The sequence below is a fragment of the Stegastes partitus genome, unplaced genomic scaffold (assembly GCF_000690725.1).
Source record: "Stegastes partitus isolate 25-593 unplaced genomic scaffold, Stegastes_partitus-1.0.2 Scaffold958, whole genome shotgun sequence".
Lineage (NCBI taxonomy): Eukaryota > Metazoa > Chordata > Actinopteri > Pomacentridae > Stegastes > Stegastes partitus.
Genome location: NW_007578689.1, coordinates 158,882 through 175,409, shown reverse-complemented (window position 1 = coordinate 175,409; position 16,528 = coordinate 158,882). Strand labels below are relative to the sequence as shown.

The following is a 16,528-nucleotide window of genomic DNA, read 5'->3' as shown; positions in this document are numbered from 1 at the left end:
CTGTCAGAACAAAATCTGTGGCACAACAGTTGCTCGAAAATTGTCCTCTGCTTTTAACTCCCTCCTCCACCACCCTCCTCGTCCACCCACCTCCACCTCCTCCTCCACTACCTCCTTTACCACCTCCTCCACCTCCCTCCACTCTGCTCACTGCAGACATGTTTGCCTCATTCTTCACAGACAAAGTCTGTGCCATCAGTACCCAGTTCTCTGAGTCTGACCAGCTCCCTGTCCAGCCTCCAGCTCATAGGGCCACGTTCTCCTGGCTCTTCCCTCTGACTGAGCAGGAAGTCTCCAAGCTCCTGCTGGACTCTCGTCCTACTACCAATCCACTGGACCCGATACCATCCAACCTCTTACAAACCACTTCCTCAGCACTTAACCCTTCAGCAACACACATCATCAACTCCTCACTTGCTACGGGTGTGTTTCCTGCTGCATTAACCAGCCCGAGTCGCTCCAATAACCATAAACCTGCACTCGACCCGGCCCAGGTTGAAAACTACAGACCGGTTTCACTCCTGCCCTTCCTGTCTAAAGTACTTGAGCGACCTGTCTTCAACCAAGTCTCTGCTTTCCTCTATGACAACAACCTGTATGACCCGTATCAGTCTGGTTCTAAACGGGGTCACTCTACCAGACTGCACTCCTCTCTGTAACAGAACCACTGGGTTCTGCTGGAGCTGCTGGACAGTCTTCAGCTCTGTTGCTGTTAGATCTGTCAGCTGCCTTTGACACGGTGACCCACCACATCCTCCTCTCCACACTCCTTGAGCTGGACATCTCAGGATCTGCCCTCCGCTGGTTCATGTCCTACCTCTCAGGAGATACTTCAGAGTGACCTGGAGGGGAGAAGTGTCCGAACCTCACAGCCTATCCACAGGGGTTCCTCAGGGGTCAGTGCTCGGTCCCCTTCTCTTCTCAGCATACACAACCTCACTAAATAATCCAGGCCGTGGTTTCTCATACCGTTGCTATGCTGTCGTTCCCCTGGACGACCACACGGTCTCTGCTGGATCTCATCGTGCCTTGCAGACATCTTGGCCACCTTCAGCTCAACCTCTCTAAGACTGAGCTCCTTCTCATCCCAGCCAGTCCCTCTCTGCAACAAGGAATCAGCATCCAGCTGATCAAACCCAACTCAGACCCACTAAATCTGATTGATGACCAGCTGACCTTCAAGGCTCATGTGGCATCTGTTGCTCGGTGGTGTCGATTCATCCTGTACAAGATCAGGAAGATCAGACCTTTCCTGTCTGGTTAACAGCAGTCCCTGACAGCTAGTTAATGATCTGGTTAACAGCAGTCACTACTTAGTCGCGTTAATGGTCAGGTTAGGGTTAAATGTCACCTGTTTAACCCATGACAGTTGATAATTGATGATTCCTCATCAGACGTGTATCAGTGGTGACACACCTGAGCAGGTGTTCCTTCAGGCTTCACGTCGTTCCTCCAGGAATCTTCATCAGCTGCTGTTCACATTAAAACAGTTCCGTGTTTGTTTCTGTCTGTATGTTCAGAACTCTGCACTCGTTCAGCCTGTAAAAGCTCCTGGCAGCAGCGTTTAAATGAAGGTGAGGTTCTGAGAGTTCGCAAGTGGACTGAACTGTTTGTTCAGGTTTTCACAAAAGGTGCAACTTTATTCAGTTCAACTGTGAAAGAATTACAGATGAGAAAATACAAGGCCTTATCCGTGACTGAATGAACAGAGAGAAGAAATGAAGCCGTGAGACTCGACACAATGAAAACTCTGAACTCTGATGTTTGTAGAAAATAATTTAATGACATTAATGTAGAAAACACAGTGAGGACGGCGGCTCTGCTGCTGATTCTCTTTAATCGTTCTGACAAACACCGGTTTCACATCAGTTCTGCGGCGGCGGGATCAGTCTCTGTGGCAGCCAATCAGAGGACACTACACAGGCAGGCGGCCGCCGATAGCCAATCAATGATCAGTTTGCTTCTGTTCAGTTTAAACAAATAAAAGTCCGCGTTTCCTCGGACACAAAGAAAAGAAACGAGCTGCAGCGTCACTCTGGGGGTAAATTTAAAACACACAGGGGGGTACAACAGCACAGATACACCCTGATACCCCCCCCTGCCCCCCACTGCCCCACACCCCCCCTCAGAATGAATAACAGGGAGGGAAATGAATCCAACTGAAAGGGGAGAACTAAAGAGAAGGTGATGAAGAGTGAAGCCGTCACTCAGCAGGACATACTTACGGACACGAGCAGTCCTGGGGGAGGAGCTCTCCGTCCTGGGGGAGGAGCTCTCCGTCCTGGGGGAGGAGCTGCAGGAGGTGGGGGAGGAGGGACGTCTGCCTTACCTCGTCTCTCACTCAGTCACCTGCAGCCTCTGATTAGTTTATTATCAGTTTGCTCAGAGGTCCTCGCCGATCGGTCGGCCGACGCCCCCCGGACGCTCGCTCAGACTCAGGCTGATCCCCACCTGCTGGCAGCAGTCCACCAGGCGACGCACCTTCTCCCAGGCTCCGCCCTCTGCTGCCTCGGACAGCAGCCGCTGTGGGGGAGGGGGGCAGGTGAACATGCTGCATACAGGTGAGACGTGTAAACTGGTTTTTGTGTGTTTGTAGAATCATTCCATATGAACCAACCAGAACCCCAACCCCCAGGAGTCGGCTGACTCTGATCTGCTTCGATGGAAACACGTTGAGAGCTGAGGAGCGTGTTCTGGTGAACGCTGAGGCTTGTATCAGTGGGCCGGTCAGAACAGGTTCCAGACAGTCAAAGGTCTCATTTACTGAAACTTGTTGCTCATTTGCAAACTAGTTTGAACACTGAGAATTAACTGTTCACCTAAACATGCATCTCACAGCCACAGAGTCAGAACGTGATTATATCAGAACCGTATTCTGTCCTCAGAGTGAGTCCTCTCTACAGATGGTCCTGGTGTGTTGTGGAGGTAAAACGGTCCTTCTGGTTCTGACCAACCATCATCACACATGCTGATATGAGCCTGGAAAGTTTACCCAGAATGCACTTTGTAAAGTTTCCTCTGGTGAATGATCAGAACCAGAACCACATCCAGGGTACCAATGATTGTTTCTATGACCCTATGTCATAGAAATGATGGGAAAAGTCCATTAAAGTGATCAATCTGGACCCTCCTCTGTGGACTTCAGGGACCTGGAACTGTGGAACATTCACAGTCTGAAGGTAGAACTCTAGTCAGTAGATAAAGGTGCTGCAGATACAGAGCCAGCTGGTTCTGGGGGTTTTCTCAGATGTGGTTGGTTCTGTATGGATGATGCAGTGAGTTGTGAATTACATGAGTCCACAGGGCAGCAGAAAGAGGCAGATGTTGGATGGCCTGCTGATACAGAAGTCTCACCTGGAAAACAGAAACAGAATAAAAGAGGGACGAACATCCAGCTGCTGCAGGTTTTAACCGTCATCACAGTGACACCTGGTGGCTGCGAGCTGTCACAGCAGCTTCATCAGACTCCCTCAGAGTTTACAGACCTGGACGTCTTCACAGAACCATAAGCTAAAATCTGACTTCCATCTATTCTGTTCCAGACTGAGTGAGCACACAGTCACAGAACCAGACGTCAGCTCTGGTTGGTTATTACCAGCAGAAACCAGTTTGAGCACTAATCAGGCAGCTGAGTGTCCCTCCATCAGCGACTCACCTCCGACCGCTGCTTCAGCTCCCTCTCCACAGCAATCGCTCTGCACACAAAACAAAAACTGTCAGCAACGACAGCACCACAGCAGATTCTACCCTGTTCTGTGGTCAGCTACTGCCACGTGCACATCCAACCCCACCAGGGTTGTTAATGATTACTGCTTCATTCTGTCAATACTTCTACAGATTAAAAACATAACAACCGATGAAGGCAGAAGAAGAAGGTCCTGATGTCAGTAAATGTAACGTCGACCAGCTGCAGTACCTGGTTGTCCCACCAGGTGGAGCCTCTCACTGTTTAGTCCTGTAGAGACCAGAGGAGGCGTCTACAGACTACAGCTCATGGTGGCAGCACAGAGCATTGTGGGAGTTTAGCAGCAACGGGACCATGACAGAGACTCTGAGGAGGTTCCAACCAGAACTGAGAGAGAATCGAGTCGGCTCACTCTGGACATCATTCTGAAGGTGTGTACAACCAGGGGAATGGCAACGAGTCTGCACCAAGACCAGTCCTGGCACAACGATGGAGGATGTTCATTCAATGTTTAATTTTGTAGGAAAAAAGCAAATCGTAGACATGCCACAAAACCATTTCTATTCAAAAAGCAACTTTCTGGCTTTAAGAAACATTAAAAAAAAAAAAAAACAAGAAAGAAAATTGTTGTAGTTGGTCACAACTGGTTTTTTTTTAGATCAAGCAGAAGAAATATGGAACCACTCAGTTCTGAGGAAACTGTTCTGGAGTCGTGGAAAAACACTGAACCATTCGTACCTCTGGCTTTTATGACTTCACTACTGACAAACAGGATTCTTCATCAATGTGCCTCCAACTGTCTCTTATTGCTGTAACCACATCAGCTTGGCAGGTCGGAGCCTTGTCATGGACCATGTTCTTCAGTGTCCACCACAGATCTTCAACTGGACTGAGATCTGGACTGTTTGCAGGTCACGCCCTTGACAATGTACGCTCCTGAACAAAATCTTGAGACCAGCGGAAAAATTTCAAGTATTGGTATTTTGTGCTGGTGGATGGTTACCAGGGTGTAAGTCGAGCTTCAAAGTGCAAAGACAGAAACAGGAGCAAAGAAAAAAAACAGGAGGCAGGTTACAGAAAACTGCATTTAAAGTCAAACAGGCTGTTCACCAGCTGATCAGCAGTTTTAGATCACAGCCTTTAAAAGGCAGAATCTGCACAAAAAATTGGCTTTTCTGTCCTTTCCTGTCAGGCCTTCACACTGTCATGGCCTCCTGACAGCTAAGGCCCTGTGTGTCTGGAGGTGGCAGGACTGTTGAGCTGTTCCACCAGGGCGTCTTTACCATCGCTGCCGAGGTTGGACGCAGGCAGTCATTCATTTTAAATTTCTTAAAAGAACCTGAGGGTTATGGGACGAAAAGTCCAGCGGCAGACCCCCAACATTTCCCTGTGCCGAGCTGGAGGATCAGACGGGCTGTGAAGACACAGGTCGATCCTCGACCCAGACTCGGGCCCTTACTGATGCTGCCTGCAGCCCAATAATCACAAGTCCACATCTGCAAAGAAAAACGTCTTGAAAGGCCACGTCTCCTCCCATGCCACAAACGTGCCCGTTTGTACTTTGATAGGGAGTACTGAACATGACACACTGAAAGGTGGAAGACAGTTTTGTTCTCTGAAGAACGTAACCTGTATGTGTCTGACTGTTTCCAGCGTTGCTGCATGACGAGGCCATCCCACTCTACGCTGCACAGCTCCACCATCTTCCTTCAGTGGACCAGCATACTGCAGGTGTCCTCTGGACTGGGTCTGTCAGCAGGACGATGCCCACCTGACCAAGGACTTCTTCCAGGAGAACGTCACTCTTTTGGACCACCCTGCATGTTCCTCTGATCTAACGTTTGTGGATGGATGGCGTCAGTTCCAGACCGTGGAGGCCTTTGAGCAGCCATCTCCACCACATAGAGCCACGTTCCCTCCAGCCTCCTGAGACGCTCCGCCAAGCACGCCTCAACCACGGTGGGGCTACTCACTGCCAAGTCCTTTTTTGACACTTCCAGTCCTGCTTTGGGTTTTTTTTGGGCTGTTGTCTTAAACTGCTAATCAGCTGATGAACAGCCTGTTTGACTTGAAATGCAGTTTTCAATAACCTGCCTCTTGTTTTTTCTTTGCTCCTATTTCTTGTTTTTGCATTCAAAAGCTCGACTTACGCCCTGGTTACGATCCACCAGCACAAAATGCGAAGACTTTTTTCTTCCAGTCTTCAGATTTTGTTCAGGAGTGTAAGTCTTTCTTGAAGGGAAGTTTTCACGTCTTTTGCCGTGTGGCAAGATGCAATCCCATCTTGAACAATGGCGTCATCATCACCAAACATCCGAGTCAGACAAGTGTCCAGAAGTTCGATGTAGACTTGTGCATTTATTGAAGATGTGCTGACTGCCACCTCCCCGTGCCTTTACCTGACTGCAGCCTTGTATCATCAATGACTGGAAATCTGCATGTTTCCCTCATAAATCTCACTGGAACGGCACCAAACTGAAGCTCCAGCATCATCACCTTGCCCAGTGCAGATTAGTGATCCATCACCAGTATCACTTCCATCCAGTCATCCACAGTCCATCCCTGCTTGTCTCTGGCCCGCTGTAACCTGGTTTTTCTGTGCAGGTGTTAATGATTTTTCCTTTGCTGGGCGTTTCTGTGCGTCCATCTCATTTCTTGAAGGTGGTTTCTTACATTCGGTCACAGACTCTGACTCAAGTTTCTGCCCATTTGTTACTCATTTGTTGTGCATTTTCTGTTTTTAAGACGTACTGCTTTCAGGGTTCTGTCTTGACGCTTTGATGTCCTCCTTGGTCTACCAGGCCTCCCTTTTCCAACCTCCCATTTTATTTGTGCTTTGTCCAGACTGTAGACACAGCTGACTGTGAACAACCAACATCTTTTGCAATGTTCTGATGATTTACCTTCTTGAAGACGTTTTATAATCCTCTGCTTTGTTTCAACTGACATCTGTGGTGTTGGAGCTGTGATTTATGTCAGTGTGCTGGTGCCACAGCTCTCCACACTGTGAGCACGCTTCTTCAACTGCAGGCTAATGAGCAGATTGAATCTGATGCTGGTGTTTGTTGTTGCAGGGTGATTCCAGAACATCTTCAACAGAATTAAGTGATTCCATATTTTTTTCTCTGCTGGATCTAAAAAAGCTATTGTGATTGACGACATTTTCTTTCTTTCTTTCTTTCTTTCTTTAATGTTTCTTAAAGCCAGGAGGTTGGCATTTTGAATAAAAATAGTTTTGTGTCACGTCTGTGATCCGCTCCAGAATGAAACGGTTGAATGAACGTCCTCCTAGAGTGGTGGGTCCATCATTGCTGCCAGGGCTTGTACACGGTCCTTCTGCCTTAGCTGATGTGTGTCTCATTCACACTCATGGCGACGGAGCTGCCATCGGGACCGACTTGGGGTTCGGAGTCTTTCATCATGTGGATGGGGATGAACCACCAACCTTGTGATCAGTGAACCTGCTGGCCTCCAGGTACCACAGCAGATTCTTCTGCCTTATTGGTTACAGTGGTAATTAACAGCAGGTAACTGAGTGATCACTAACATCCCTGGTAGTCACCAGCCTTCACCTGGAAACAGCATTTACAGCCGTGGTGTTTCTCGAGACTCACTGACTGTTATTTGATCATTTTGTGGTTTTGTTCCAAAGCTGGAAAAAAATCAAATGTGCAAGGACGAGGCCAGAACTCCAGAGCAAGTTTAACGGACCACAACTGTTGAAATAATCTGCAGATGACTGTGTTTATAATGTCAGCAGGAATGTGTGAGTTCAAGGTTCAGACTGATCAGCTCACTCACATCTTCCACACCGACAGACACCTGGGGGCGCTGCTGCTCAGCATACGGGCCTGAAACCTCAGCTGCTCCATGTTCCCATCCTGAAACTCCTGATGGAGCAACCTGCATAGCAACGCAACAGTGCTGACATGAACAGCAACACCAAAAACAGCAGCAACCATACCAGCACCACCACTCAGTGTACCTCAGTCCCAGCTCGGTGTTGTTGGGCATCGCGTATCGCAGCCTCTCCAGCACCAGTGCATGCTGGGACGGCGGCAGGCAGCTCAGGTACAGAGTCACCACCTGTACATGGAGGAACAGACATCAGCACTATGATGTTCCTTGAAGAACCTTATTCACAGCTTCTTCAGACATGTTGAACAGAACACGTTAGCATGCAGCTTCAGCAGCAGCAGAACTGCTCTTGCCTTGTTGTGGAAGCTGTAGCAGCTCCAGAACTCTGCCGGGTTGAAGGGAACTTGGAGGCGGATTGGCACCGTGCTGAGGCAGCGCTGCACCAAGTCGGAGAAGCGTCTGGCCCAAGCTGGGTCGCGGGCCTGCGGGCTGCAGCTGAACAGCAGGTAGCTGAAGAGAAGAACCACAGTTGGTGAGAGGCAGCAATGCAGCCGAACCTGCAGCAGTAAGAACAGGAACTCACTCCATCCACAGCGTGTGAAGCTCATCCAGCTGCAGCGCTGAGCCCAGAGCTCTCTCAAACGCTTCCACCGTCTGATCTGCAGAACCATGCAGCCACTGCCAGCGACTGCAACACAGCAACACATTAGCATTAGAATTGTGCAGCCGCTGCCAGCAACAACAAAACTCTGAACAATAAAATTAGATGAATTAAATCTACTACATAATATAAAAATAAATATTTATGATATTAACTCAAAAATTACATTTAAAAATTACAAAATAAAAAATATATAAAACAAAATAATACACAAAAGTAAAAAAAAAAAAAAGGGATTCAGGACTCCTGCAATTTGTTGGGTTTTCGTGTGTTTCTGTAGAGTCCTAGCTTCGTTCTAAATTAGTCAGTGTAATGAACAATTAAACAACCTGCAGTTTCTCAAGCCCCCTGATGAATCGCCACCTTATTGCAGTGGAGGGGATTGAGTGTCCCTGTGATCCTGGGAGCTATGTTGTCTGGGGCATTAGCCCCTGGTAGGGTCTCCCAAGGCAAATTGGTTTTAGAGGAGGGACCAGACAACGAGCAGATTAGGGAAACTGGGGCACCCTCCTGGAGCCAGGCCTTTGGGGGCTCGCTCGGGATCATCTGGTGACCAAACCTTGGGGCCCCATGGGGCTTGGTCAGGCACAGGCTGAATAAGTAACACGGGGCCACTGCCCAGAGGGCCCACAGGGCAAAAGATTGGGGTCGGGTGCTATGCCCACCAGGTGGTAGGCAGGAGCGGACGTCCTGGCGTACCACCCTCTGGTGGCGTAGACTAGGTCTTGGGACATGGAACGTCACCTCACTGGCGGGGAAGGAGCCTGAGCTGGTGCGGGAGGTGGAGCTTTACCAGCTAGATATAGTCGGGCTCACCTCCACGCACAGCAAGGGCTCCGGAACCAAACTCCTGGACAAGGGTTGGACTCTCTCCTTTTCCGGAGTTGCCCACGAGAGGCGCCGGGCAGGTGTGGGATACTCACAAGCCCCTGGCTGAGTGCCGCCATGTTTGAGTTCTCCCCGGAGAACGAGAAGGTCGCCTCTCTGCGAAGAGAGGAGCAGAGCTGTCAACTGATCACCACCTGGTGGTGAGTTGGATCTGATGGCGGGGAAGGCTGCCGGACAGACCTGGTAAATCCAAACGTGTAGTGAGGGTGAATTGGAAATGTCTGGCAGAGGCCCCCGTCTGTGGGGTTTTCAATTCCCACCTCCAAGAGAGTTTCTCCTGCATCCCGGGGGAGGTTGGGGACATGGAGTCAGAGTGGGTCATGTTCAAAACCTCCGTTGCAGAAGCAGCCGTTAGGAGCTGTGGCCAGAAGGTCACTAGTGCCTGTCATGGTGGCAACCCAAAAACTCGCTGGTGGACACCAGCGGTGAGGGAAGCCGGCAGGCTGAAGAAGGAGCCCTTTCAGGCCTGCCTGGCTCGGGGGTCTCCTGAAGCAGCAGGCAGGTACCAGCTGGCCAAAAGGGCTGCAGCTGTGGAAGCTAGAACTCAGGTGTGGGAGGAGTTTGGGGAGGCTATGGAGAAGGACTTTGGGTCGGCCTCAAAGAAATTCCGGCAAACCGTCCAATGCCTCAGAATGGGGAGGCAGGGATTCGTCCATGCTGTGTACAGCCGGGTAGGAGAACTGCTGACCCAGACTGGGGATCTTGTCGAGCAGTGGAAGGAGTACTTCGAGAAACTCCTGAACCTGGTAAACAATTCCTCTGCTGAGAAGGCAGGGCCTGAAGACTCAGGGGTTTCTGCGTCCATATCTGTGGTTGAGGTCACTGAGGTAGTCAAGAAGCTCCTCGGTGACAAAGCGCCAGGTGTGGACGAGACTCGCCCGGAGATGCTGAAGGCTCTGGACATTGTCGGACTGTTGTGGCTGACACATCTCTTCAGTGTCGCGTGGGCATCGGGTGTGGTGTCTGTGGAGACCGGGGTGGTTGTTCCCATTGTTAAAAAGGGGGATCAGAGAGTGTGTTCCAATTACTGGGGCATCACACTTCTCAGCCTCCCCAGGAAAGTTTACTCTAGGGTGCTGGAAAGGAGGCTCCGACCGATTGTCGAACCTTGGATTCAGGAGGAGCAATGCGGATTCTGCCAGGGTCGTGGAACAGTGGACCAGCTCTTTACCCTTGCGGAGCTGCTGAGGGGGGCATGGGAATTCGACCTGCCAGTCCACATGTGCTTTGTGGATCTGGAGAAGGCCTATGACCGTGTCCCCCGAGGAACTCTGTGGGGGGTACTGAGGGAGTATCGGGTACCAGGCTCGCTGCTTCGAGCCATTTGGTCCCTGTACAGCCAAAGTGCAAGCTGTGTCTGCATTCTCGGCAATAAGTCGGACACGTTCCCAGTGGGTGTTGGACTCCGCCAGAGCTGCCTCTTGTCCCTGATCCTGTCTGTGGTTTTCACGGACAGGATCTCAAGGCACAGTCAGGGTGACAAGAATGTTCGGTTTGGGGACCTCAGGATCGCGTCTCTGCTTTTTGCAGACGACATAGTACTGCTGATTTCATCACATTGTGATCTTTAGCATGCATTGGAGCGGTTTGCGAGTGCGAAGTGGTGGGGATGCGGATCAGTACCTCCAAGTCCGAGGCCATGGTCCTCTGCCGGAAACCAGTGGATTGCCATCTCCGGGTGGGGGGTAAGGGAGTTTAAGTATCTTGAGATCTTGTTCACGAGTGATGGGAAAATGGAGCGCAAGGTGGACAGGTGGCTCGGTGCAGTGTCAGCAGTAATGTAGCGCTGCACCGGACCGTCGTGGTGAAGAGAGAGCTGAGTTGCAAGGCAAAGCTCTCGATTTACCAGTCTGTCTACGTCCCAACCCTCACCTATGGTCACGAGCCTGGGTCATGACCAAAAGCACGAGATCGCGGATACAAGCTCAGCCTTAGAGATAGGGTGAGGAGCTCGGACATCTGGAGGGAGCTCGGAGTAGAGCTGCTGCTCCTGCGTGTCGAAAGGAGCCAGTTGAGGCAGTATGGACATCTGATTCGGGTAGCTCCGAAGAGGCCTCCTCTGGAGATCTTTCAAACACGTCCACCTCGGAGGAGAGCCCAGGGCACACCCAGAATCCGCTGGAGGGATTATATCTCTTGGCTGGCCTCAGGTTCCCCCCAGGAAGAACTGGAAAGCATCGCCGGCAAAGGGGAAGTCTGGAATGACCTGCTCTGCCTACTGCCCCCACAACCCGACCCCGGATAAGCAGAAGAACATGGATGGATGGATGGATAAATGGAGGTTCTCAGGCTAAAATTAATTGTTAATATTTTAACGATTACACTAACACTACAAAAACAGGATCTAAAGCTCAGTGTTTAAACATGATGGGTTAATTTAGAATCTGTTTCTGAGGTCTCTGTAATGATTATTAAATGTGCTGAATGAATGTTCAAACCATCCGCAGCTTCAACCTCAAGACAGCAAACTAATCACCAGGAAACTCTGATCCACACAAGACAAACATCAACACCCAGAACATTAGCAAATTAACAGAAAGAACACATGGAGCTCTGATGACCAACTACAAGCTATCTCCAAACGTCCTTCAGTGTGCTCAAAAAGAGATAAACACTGTGAGTTAATCAGGTGAGTTATCCAGTGAGTTAACCAAGTGAGTTAACATGTGAGTTAACATGTGACTTAACCAGTGAGTTAACCGGTGAGTTATCCAGTGAGTTAACCAAGTGAGTTAACCTGTGAGTTAACATGTGACTTAACCAGTGAGTTCACCAGTGAGTTAACCGGTGAGTTAACCAGTGAGTTCACCAGTGAGTTTAATCTGTGAGTTAACCAGTGAGTTAACCGGTGAGTTAAACCCACCAGTGAATCAGGTGCAGGAAGGATTTCTGCTGACTCAGCTGCTCCTGAAGCTCCTTCCTGATGATCGAACCTCTGAGCAGGTGATTGGAAGGAAAACCGAGGACAAGACTGAGGAGACACAGAAAGTTACACAAAGTAACACCAGATGTCGCTGCTGCACTCCCGTCTCCACCTGTGGGGAGCTCTACATACCGCAGGACGTCCACAGGTGTGCTCTGACTGTGCTGGTCGTCACAGAATGACAGGACGAAACCCCGGAACAGAGGGACGACGGCGCTCGACTGGTCCTGTGGGTCACATGTCAACAGGATGAAGGTTCGACTCAGTCAGGTGATGGTCAGCAGTGCACTGAACGAGTCAGACAGGTGAGCTCACCTGAGCCATGAGGAACCTGCAGCAACGGTAGAACACCTCTGCATTGTGAGGACACTCTGCCAGAGCGTGAAGCCACACCCCCATTGCCTGCTCGCCGTTCCCTCTTTGTAGGTGGAGGTCGGCGAGGGCGTCTCTCAAAGCGCATGAGTCCGGACGAAGCTCCAGCAGAGACTCACACAGAGCGACACCTTCGTCGTACCTGCAGGGACGCACGTCATCGCCATCGTCGTCGTCATCATCATCATCATCATCATCATCATCATCATCATCATCATCAGCCGCTTCAGGACAAACTGCTGATCAATAACCGATTAAAACCCGATGAACTGAGGTGGCAGCAGATGAACCTGCTGTAGATGACCTGCAGTACCTGGCTGCCCCACCAGGTGGAGCTATTACAGAGGTACAGGCGTGTTTGTCCACCTGCTGACCCTGGCATCGTGTTGGTGAAATGTTCAGCCTTTGTTTTGTCATTTATCATCTTGAACAAGTTTTCAGGTGAGTTAAAGTTCTGACCATGGTTCTGTTTGCTGCTCTGTCTGCAGCCCATCTCCTCCTGGTTCTTGTCTGTTCATGTATCCTTTAGGGACACAATTTAAGGCAACTGTACCAAAGTTAGCAGCTAATTAGCATCTGTTGTGCGAGTGCACGTACAGAGAGAGGAACAACCACAGAACATTCAATACATGAAACTATATCAAACTTCAAGTCCATCAGCACCAGATAATCAATACGATGAATTAAAGTTCTGTGGTGGTGAACATTTTGTGCAGATTTCTGGGAACCTTCAAACTGCTGTTAAACTCTGCAAAGCTTACGGAGTCTCTATGAGGTGAACTTCTTCATGGCTTTAACTGAGACAGCAGATGGAACTAAAGCAGTGTTTTAGCTGAGGAACCCAACCAGCTCCAGCAGATGTTGTGGTTCTACCTGCTGCCGCCTGGTGGGACCAGGACCTTCTGACAGAAGAGGTGTTGTTATGTTACTGCAAGTCAAAGAACTCTTTTAAATAAATTGTATTAAACTCAGTGGGTCCAAGAACCTTAATCAGAGTAGATGATGTTCTATCAGAATTCTTTCATGGAACTTTGAGATCCGGCAGAGTTTTCTTTCAGATTCGAGCAGCAACTGCAGCTGGAGAGTCGATGAACCAGCAGCTCTGATGATCCTGTTTCACACTCAGCTTCAGGGTTTCTCTATGTTGCTGAGATAAACCTCTGCTCTGGTCTCACCTGTGCAGCAGCTTGTGGAGGAGGATGAGGTTGGTGTGCAGAGGGAGGCAGACCAGCGTCCGGTCAGACTCGTCGCTGCACTGACTGATGGCGTCTGAAACAACACAGTGAGAAACGTTCTACCCTCTGGTTCTGTTCTGTTCCCGCACGGAGGAGCCATTCTGGACAAACTTTGAATGATTCTGGACAAGTTCCAAGTCATTTTGTCCTGTTCTGGACTCGTTGGGTCTCCTACCTTGGAACAGGGCGATGAGGATGTCGGGCGGCGTGCTGACGTCCTGCTCCGTCCTCCACGGCAGCATGAAGGATTCTCTGCTCACCAGCCTGGACGGGCCGGACTCCGCCGGGTCCAGCAGGCCGGAAGGCAGCCGGTCGAACTCGGTCAGGTGGATGAAGGAGAGCCAGAGCAGCGCCCGGTCGGCCGGCAGCAGGTGATCGGCGATGCTCCGGTCCTGAGCCGACTTCAAGGCGTTCTGAAATCAGAACCACACGAGCAGCTCAGTTTAAATCCGTGATTCTCGACTGAATGAAGAACTGCAGTTTTGCAGGTTCCAGTGTGCAGGAGTGTTTCTGAACCTTTGTACATGCAGAACATGTGAAATGTTTGACCTGAAACGCTGTACTGGTGATCGGACTGACACTCAGGTTTTAGTTATTTATGAAGAACATTTAAAACAGAACAATAAGAACGAACCTGACAGATTTAAATACTGAGAATAAGACGCGACAGTCTTATTTCTACTTTGAATTTAAATAACAGTAGTTTAAATATTAAGGATTTACACATTGCAAAATGATGCAAAACTCAACTTCACAAATAATGTCGTGTTAATAATGACGGAGATGAACGTGATGAAAGGAACTACGATCACACCGGTGAACTACTGTCAGTGTTTATTACGGTTCCACACTGCGTCTGACTACAATGTGCTGATGTAGGTTTATGGTTTACTTTTAGTTTTCACTGATGTCCTGACGTGTCTGCACTCTTTGCTGCAGTACCACTGAAATGTCCCTGCTGCAGGACAAGAGTCATCTTACATTAGTCGGACTATTCAGGACTCTACAGTATTATTAACTCGTTCAAACATGACAGTGGCACAGATCCTGTGCAGGTAACAGCACTGTCTCACCTGTAGCAGGGCCAGAGCGCTCTCCATGCGACCGGTGAACAGACTGAGCTGGACTCTGTAGAGCAGAACCTCCATCAGCTGGAAGGACAGTTTCTCCGACACACCAGAGGACGCCTCCTCCTGCAAGAAGTGCAGCAGACGCTCGCAGACGTAGTCCTTCCCCTCGAAAGAGCTCTCCAGGCTCAGGTACTAAGGGCAGAGAGCAGTGTTAACACGTCAGGTAAACAACCTGCAGCTGTGACATGTCAGGTAAACAACCTGCAGCTGTAACATGTCAACAAACTACAGCTGTAACATGTCAACAAACTGCAGCTGTGACACATCTTTGCACAAGTTTCAGTTGTGACGTCGGCTCATGTCGTGTGCTTTTCTGTGAAACGCTGTAGATTAGGTGACGGGCGAGTAGAGGACCTGCAGACTTACGTTCCACCAGACCCGGTGGTCTGGAGCGTGCTCCACCGCCATCTCGCACATCTCCTGCACCTCCTCGCGGCTGCCTCTCCTGGAGAACAGCGACAGGTAGTGGCTCCACACTTCAGGGTCGTCACAGTTGCTCTCCAGAGCTCGAGACAGCGTGTTGAGGGCGGCTTCCAGGCTCTCTGCTGCAGGGCTGCAGGATAAACACAGCAGGAAGGTTAAATCAGAGCAGAAACCCTGGCCGCTGCGATCGGCAAGGCGTCGGCCACCTACGTCTCGCTCTGGTTCAGGTACTTGAAGGCCAGTTTGATCCACAGCTGAGTGTCTCGAGGACTCTCCAGGACGCTGCTCTCTAAGTTGGAAATGTCGTCCGTCTCGCTGATGAAGTAGCGTCGATCCTCGGAGGTGACGCAGACATCCAGCGTGGACAGGCTGGACTTAGAGACGTCATCTAGTAAATCAAGCGTAAACTCTCAGGTTAGTGTTTACTTTATGTTCGTTTTTTTCTCAGAGAAACAAAATGCTTCTGTGTTCAGAGCAACACTGAGACGTGTTCGTTACACAACACTTCTTTGTGGTGTTTCTGACAGTCCTGATAGCGGAACTACGAAGCAGGTTCAACATATCCAGGCTTCAATCCAGAGTCCATCAACAAAACTCCAATCAGAGGCATCAGCAGGTATTCATCAGCGTTCTTAGTGGACCAGGTTTTCTGCCTCAGACTCTCATCAAAAGAGGCGCTTAACGCATCATGTGACTCTCCTGCTTCAGCCAGCAGCTTGTTCTAATGAGAACAACGAGGAACATCAAGAACTGTGACTTTAAAGAGCTGCTGCTGGAGATGATGCAGGACTGGAAGCTGCTGGAGACCTGCTCACCATGTGGTCACTATGGATGGTCCTGATCAATGCAGCTGATTATTGATCACTGACAGCTGATTATTGAAGCTGTTAAACTTTAAACCTCATCTATTTAACCCTGATCTTGTACTGCAGCTCATTCAGATCTGACTCTGTCCCATGAGGCAGGAAATCACTTTAATAACGACAAATCAAAGTGAATCAATGCTCCTGATTGGATGTTCTCTGTAATAAATACCAATAGGTAATCAATGTTCTAATCAGTGATCTATCAGTTGCAGGACCAGCACAGTAAACATAGAAACATGTTGATGTGATTTCTGCATCAGCAGCTGAACACACGTAGGTTTCCATGGCAACAGGATGCCTCCAGTGTGTGATGCTGGAACTGCTTCATTCAGTGTTTCAGTAACGTACAGATCAGCAGGTTCACAGAGAAAACATCATCATCAGGAAACAGTTAAAGGGAGACGCTGAGCAGAACCTGGACCAGGTTAGCACCAGCTACCATGGAGACCTAGCTCTGCAGCATCAGTTACCATGGAGACCTAGCTCC

The 16,528-nt window shown here is 49.7% G+C and overlaps 1 protein-coding gene across 1 annotated transcript in view; it reads right to left on the bottom strand.

The window, feature by feature from the left end:
* Window positions 1–1,763: 1,763 nt before the first annotated feature.
* zfc3h1 (zinc finger C3H1-type containing) overlaps window positions 1,764–16,528 on the bottom strand; it is a 32,813-nt gene continuing 18,048 nt past the window's right edge. The window contains exons 18-32 of the mRNA XM_008294396.1: window positions 15,386–15,563; window positions 15,119–15,305; window positions 14,696–14,884; window positions 13,798–14,035; window positions 13,563–13,656; window positions 12,331–12,529; window positions 12,148–12,242; window positions 11,956–12,063; window positions 8,127–8,231; window positions 7,897–8,053; window positions 7,671–7,771; window positions 7,487–7,588; window positions 3,656–3,695; window positions 3,292–3,354; window positions 1,764–2,523 (exon numbers count right to left, since the gene is read on the bottom strand). Of these exons, the coding sequence (XP_008292618.1) occupies window positions 2,383–2,523; window positions 3,292–3,354; window positions 3,656–3,695; window positions 7,487–7,588; window positions 7,671–7,771; window positions 7,897–8,053; window positions 8,127–8,231; window positions 11,956–12,063; window positions 12,148–12,242; window positions 12,331–12,529; window positions 13,563–13,656; window positions 13,798–14,035; window positions 14,696–14,884; window positions 15,119–15,305; window positions 15,386–15,563 (1,997 nt within the window). The 3' untranslated portion in view covers window positions 1,764–2,382. The remainder of the gene's footprint in view (window positions 2,524–3,291; window positions 3,355–3,655; window positions 3,696–7,486; window positions 7,589–7,670; window positions 7,772–7,896; window positions 8,054–8,126; window positions 8,232–11,955; window positions 12,064–12,147; window positions 12,243–12,330; window positions 12,530–13,562; window positions 13,657–13,797; window positions 14,036–14,695; window positions 14,885–15,118; window positions 15,306–15,385; window positions 15,564–16,528) is intronic.